This window comes from Cebus imitator, unplaced genomic scaffold (genome assembly GCF_001604975.1).
Source record: "Cebus imitator isolate Cc_AM_T3 unplaced genomic scaffold, Cebus_imitator-1.0 Scaffold297, whole genome shotgun sequence".
NCBI lineage: Eukaryota > Metazoa > Chordata > Mammalia > Primates > Cebidae > Cebus > Cebus imitator.
The window spans coordinates 1,430,833-1,437,148 of NW_016107612.1; the positions used below are offsets into that span (position 1 = coordinate 1,430,833).

The 6,316-nt window shown below is 46.7% G+C and overlaps 1 protein-coding gene across 1 annotated transcript in view; it reads right to left on the reverse strand.

Annotated features, from left to right (window-relative positions):
• Positions 1 to 5,173, reverse strand: part of POLR2C (RNA polymerase II subunit C) — an 8,210-nt gene extending 3,037 nt beyond the window's left edge. The window contains exons 1-5 of the mRNA XM_017502643.2: positions 4,766 to 5,173; positions 4,504 to 4,553; positions 3,303 to 3,371; positions 3,097 to 3,149; positions 37 to 165 (exon numbers count right to left, since the gene is read on the reverse strand). Coding sequence (XP_017358132.1) covers positions 37 to 165; positions 3,097 to 3,149; positions 3,303 to 3,371; positions 4,504 to 4,553; positions 4,766 to 4,851 — 387 coding nt within the window. The 5' untranslated portion in view covers positions 4,852 to 5,173. The remainder of the gene's footprint in view (positions 1 to 36; positions 166 to 3,096; positions 3,150 to 3,302; positions 3,372 to 4,503; positions 4,554 to 4,765) is intronic.
• Between the last annotated feature and the right edge of the window lie 1,143 nt (positions 5,174 to 6,316).

Genomic DNA, 6,316 nt, shown 5'->3' on the forward strand with positions numbered 1-6,316 from the left:
GATCCCAGGGAAAAGAGGATGCCGTCCTGCACTGACCGGAATGACCCGGGGGCTGTTGGAGATGAGGTCTCGAGACGTGACATGTCGAGTCTGGTCTTCATTGCACCGCACGTCGAGGGTGAACTCCACTGAGCACTCAGGGCAGAACTCCTCACATGTGCAGTCCTGAGGCAGGAAGAGAAGCAGAAATGAGTCCATGGGGAGATGGCGACTCCTGTCCTGGCTCCCTGCATCTCATACCCAGTTCCTTAAGTTTCTTCACCTGTAAAAAGGGATTGATCAGTCTCCAGGTTCTTGTGGGCTGTGACAATCTGGTATACCATTCTCATGGACTGCCCAAGTTTAGAGACAACTTACACCTACACTGGCACCCACATTTCCTTCCCACTCCCACCAGCTGCCAGGCCACCTCTGGAGACACTGCTAACATCTCACTCTGGCCCTTGGAGTACTCTTCCTCAGAGAAGCATGGCTATGAGGGAGAGGAGGATGCTTCTACACTCTACAGTTCAGCTTCCCAAGAACTAAGTGGACCAGCTTGGGAATGTAACCACCATTTAAAATAAAACCACCAAGGAACAGAAAAAAGTACCTTTCATGTTCTAGAGTACTCACCTTTTCTAAAAAAAATCCTTTCTTTATGGAAAACTTCATACATATACAAAAATAGAGAAGCATGTAAGAAACTGCCATCCCATAACCATCAACCACCTTCCATAATTATTAAGTTTGCCATTCTTAAAACAACTGGCTCATACCCATGTTAGGGACTACCAACTGCAGTTTAACTTTAGGCAAGAAGAGAGTTACTAGGATGCAATCAAGCAAGCTGTTCTCTCCCTCACATCAGTAAGGAAAACCTGACATTCTTTTCGATGTTTGCCTGATAAGGAAGAAGCAACTAGAGGTCCCACCTGAGATGTCTGCAGTCACACACAGGTAAGGAAGGAAGGCAACCCAGACCCCTGAGACAGAATTACTCTTAAAAATACGAAATGGAGCTGGGCACAGTGGCTCACACTTGTAATCCCAGTACTTTGGGAGGCTGAGATGGGAGAATCACTTGAGATCAAGAATTGGAGACCAGCCTGAGAAATATGGCGAGACCCTGTCTCTACAAAAAAGTACAAGAAAATTAGCCAGGCATGGTGGTGCACAGCACCTGTAGTCCCAGCTACTCGGGAGGCTGAGGCAGGAGAATCACTTGAGCCCAGAAGATGGGGCTGCAGTGAGCCGAGATCATGCCACTGCACTCCAGCCTGGGTGACAAGAGCAAAACTTATCTCAAAAAATAGAAAAATAAAGAAACATGAGAGAATCAAAATGTAATGGAAGATATAAAATATGAAAAGGTACTCAACCTAAAAAAAATGCACTAAAAGGAGAAGAGTCTGTTTGAGATGAAGAGAGACTAAAGAGCTATAAGGACCAAATGAATCTTGATCAAGACTGACCCACAAACAAACAGAAAAACAATAAAGAATATTTGGGGAACTAGGAAAATCTGAATATTGATATTACAAATTAACGCTTACTTTCTTAGGCATAATAAAAGTGTGGTTATATAGGAAACTGTTCTTATTAGGAAATGCATGCTGAAGTGTTAGGATGTCTCTGCGACCTTCATACAGTTCAGCAAAAATAACAAGCATATGAAAAAGCAAATGTAAAATATTAGTAACTGGTAATTATAGGTGAAAAGTAAAAGGGTATTTATTATTCCTGTTTTAAAATGTTTCTACAGATTTTCAGAAAAAGCCAGAGAGATAAAGAGATATAGAAAGAGAGAGAGAGAGAGAGAGACCAAGCCATCTTTGTTCAATAAATACTAGAAAAAAATTTAATCAAAGGAACTGCTAGGTGATAGAGCATGCATATGTATATATACATATATATATAAAGACAAATCTAGCTCTTTTCCCCCAGGCTGGAGTGCAATGGCATGATCTTGGCTCACTGCAACTTCTTCCTCCTGGGTTCAAGCCATTCTTCTGCCTCAGCCTCCCGAGGAGCTGGGATTATAGGTGCCTGCCACTATACCTGGCTAATTTTTGCATTTTTAGTAGAGATGGGGTTTCGCCATGTTGGCCTCAAACTCCTGACCTCAAGTGATCTGCCCACCTTGGCCTCCCAGAGTACTGGGATTACAGGTGTGAGCCACTGTGCCTGGCCTTATGCATATCCTTACATAAGATATTAGTAAACTGCTCTTAATTGGTTGTACCACTGTCCCCACCAATATCTATGTTTTATTTACTAAAATCAAAAATCTGGAGATATGAAACGAATAGGGCAAAATGTTGAAATGTGACAACACAGTGTTAGGTGGCAGCATGGGTATTTATTACGTTAGCTCCATGCTTTTCTGTGCTTGAATATTTCTTTAAAAATACATACATACTTATAAGATATATCAAATCAGCCATCACAAAGATGACGTGGCCCTTGAGAATATTAGAAAATGGGCTGATTCAGCATCACCCAAACCATCAAGAGGAAATAGTCTCAAGCTGCTGCGTGATGCAGCCTAGTGAAAAAAGGATGAAGGTAATCTACTCCTATCCCTCTCTCTCCCGACTTGGAAGGCCTGTTAACATGCCATCAGGGAGCAAACACAACCAGGAGGAAGAGGGTGAGACCCTAAGAGTACGGCCATGTTTAAGTAGCATCACCTGCAAGGGAAAGGCATGAGTCTGGCAGACACCAGCGCCAAGTCCCTCAGGAGCTGCTCTCGTGAGACAGCTCCCATCCCCTCTGCTCCTTGCCCACCCCAAACTTTTGTTCACTCCTTTAGCATCCTCAGGCCCCTGCTACTGGGAAGAGACGCTTCAGAAGGAACAGCTGCCACTGTGAGTATAAATGGGCATTCCGGTGGAGCTAGCTAACAACACTCCCTGATATTCTGTGCAGTAATCAATCTGAAGCCCCATCAGAACCAAGGACCAAGGCCTGCCCAGGCTCTAGACGACATCTCCACATGGTTGTTCCAGAACTAAAATACAATTCAAACTGGATGCCAAATGTCAGAAAAAATCCCTCTTTGAGAACTGAACCCTCCCCACCGAACCTCACATTCCACCGAATCACACAGCATACCCGAGAGTACTGCAGCTTGTCCACAATGTCATCACTAATGAGGGGAATTAATCCTGTAAAAAACAGAAAAGCACTTTAAAGACCACCAAACAGACAAGCCAAAATGAGAACCCAGAAGCCCCCTAGGGGTGAGGCTGGAAGGACACCCCCTCCTGACACTAGGCACAGTACCCTCCCTTTAATCTTCTAATACGAGGAGTACTCACCAAGCCTGTGAGCGATGAACTCATCATGAAGGACTGAGGAATTGGCATCAATTTGAACCCAGTCAATGGCTAAAAAATGAAGGAAGGAGACCTGGAGTTTAACCATCTAATTTACCTACAAACTTAAGGCAGTTGCTCTCAAGATTTAGGAATCAACTGACACTAAACTGCAGATGGCTGGGGCTGACTCCACAGCACTAGAGTGCGAATGTTACAGATGAGGAAACTGCAGCATACAGAAGTTTAGTAACTTGCCCAAGTTTCACAAAAATACTAAGTGATGCAGCCATAGAAAGAACAAAATCATGTCCTTTGCAGCAACATGGACATGGCTGAAAGCCACTTTCCTCTTTTTTCTTTTCTTTTCTTTTTTTTGAGACAGAGTCTCGCTCCATTGCCCAGGCTGGAGTACAGTGGCACAATCTCGGCTCACTGCAACCTCCACCTCCTGGGTTCAATCAATTCTGCCTCAGCCTCCCCAGTAGCTGGAATTGCAGGCATGCACCACCATGCCGGGCTAATTTTTATGTTTTTAGTAGAGAGGGGGTTTCGCCAAATTAGTCAGACTGGTCTCAAACTCCTAGCCTCAGGTGATCCTCAGCTTCAGCCTCCCAAAGTGCTGGTATTACAGGTGTGAGCCCCGCCTGGAAGCCATTATCCTACGAGAATTAACACAGGAACAGAAAACCAAATACCGCATGGGAGCTAAAACTGGGCACACAGGGACATAATGATGACAACAGACACACTGGTGACTACTAGAGCGGGGAGAGAGGCACTGGGGCTACGGGTGAAAAACTACCTATTGGGTACTATGCTCACTACCTGGGGGAAAGGATCATTCACAACCCAAACCTCAGCATCACGCAATACACCCAGGCAACAAACCTGCACCAATGTACCCCCTGAATCCAAAATAAAAGTTTCTTTTAACAATAGTAGTGAAAACAGTATTTGAAGTCTGCAGACTGCTAAATTCATGCTTCTCAGCAATGCACACACAGAACAACGGTGGACCTAAATGGCCCATGGGCGCCAGGGAGGCGGTCACTGGGCCAAGGGCACAGAGTATGGTCAAGTCTCCAGCAATGCACTTTTCTCAGCACTCCCATCCTCAGCCCGAACTGGAAGGAGCCCCAGAGTGTGGGTGGAGGGGGGAAGGGACCCGTGGCCCCGGGAACGAGGAAGGGGGGGCGCTTACCTATTATGGGCACCTCAGCGATGAAGACCCTCCGAATCGAATTGGCCACGCTGAAGGATGAAAAGCCAAGGGGCGTGAAGGTGGCGCAGCTTCGACAGGCTGGTCCCGGGCCGCAGGTTCCCAAAGCTAAAGACCTCGCGCCGGGGGCAGCTCTGGAAGGACATCGCCCCCACCCCACTATATCCCCGCCCCCAACCCCCCGGGCCCCCGCTTGGGCCTCCGGCGCCCGAGAGCTGCTAGCCTCTTCCCTAGACAGCCTTACGCCAGGTCGGTGTTCTCGATGATGAACTTGACATTCTCGTCGGTGAGCTCCGTGATCCGCACGGTGGGCTGGTTAGCGTACGGCATCGCTCCCCGCTCCCGCCAGCCTACTCGTCAGGTCCGCGGTGACTGCGCCTGCATCACCGCCGACACCGGAAATCAGTCAGCGCGGCCCCCGCGGCTTCCGCAAAGACGGCTCACAGCGCCGCCTGCTGCTCGGAGGCCGGGACCGCCAGGCGACTTCTGCCCACTCCTGCTTTAAAAAGTACCAGGTTCAGCTGTCTCGGAGGGCAGTTTGGCAAAACATGCATGTCCTTGACTCAACAGTAACACTTCTGAGAGTTCATACTGCAGAAACACTTGCAGTTGTAAACAAAGATACGAGTTCAGGGACGTTCGTGGTAGTAGTTTGTAATGGCAGAAGCAGCAAAACTGTCCATTGGTAAGAGACCTGGTGAAGTATACACACACAGAATACTATGAAGCCCTTAAAAAGAACTTGTACATCTATAGAAAAAACAAAAGTATATTTTAATATGAATGTATATTTTAGCAAAGTATACCTGGATGCCCTTTCCCTTGCACTCTCAAGGATGGACCATGCACTTGCTGAAAACTGCAGGAAAAGATACAATGTTCTTTACTTTAACCTAATGCATCCTCTATAGTCTGTGTAGCTGTGGCGAGTGGGAGCTCTTTGTCTCTGCATCCTCAGTGCTTGGCAGTGGGCACCATGTGGGGTGCATGTTCAACAAAGAACTACTGAAGTCCCCTAAACAGACTGGAGAGAGGTTTAACTGAGCCTCAAAAAAGTGGCAGCTGCTCCCACAGAGAAAAGCAGCTCTAAAATAGAACCTGGCAGGAGCTACATTTTAGGGGAGGGAGAGTAACCAGATAAAGCGGAGTTTGCCTTTGACACCTCTTCCTGAGACAGAGGGTGGGCACTGAGGGAACCTTGTTCCATATCCTGTGTCATCTTGGTAAATTAAGAATTATGGTTGTCTGCTGAGTGTGAGATGGATGCTATGAAGGAAAAACGAGAATGCAATGAAAAGTGGAACAGCTACTGCAAAAACTTCACAGTGTGTCAAGAGATACAAGGAATTAAGAGAGGTGCAAAAAAGATCCAGTGGAAGGCCCACAGATCTGAAATTCAATTAGTTGCTGACTTCCCCCATTAATATTCAGCTGACTTAGGCAGAAGAGAGCAAAGCAGAAAACAGAGTTAAACAGACATGCAAAGGGAACCTAGCCAGTGCAGAGGCTGAGAAAATTACTGGGGTTAAAGAATATACCACTGAAATGGTTAGTCAGACAAGAGCAGCCAAGGGAGCTAATGGTCTCTGGGAAGGCTTTTGTTACCCCTGTTTTACTGATGGGAAGACCTGAGCCCAGAGATGCAGAGGTACAATAATTACCACTATGTATTAGGCAGTGGCAGTGCCAGAACATAGGTCTCCTGGCTGCCAGCTTCAAGCCTCTTCCAAAACCTCTGTCTCCCTCTGGGGTCTTGGATACCTATCATGGTTGATGAGGAAACTATACAACAGGA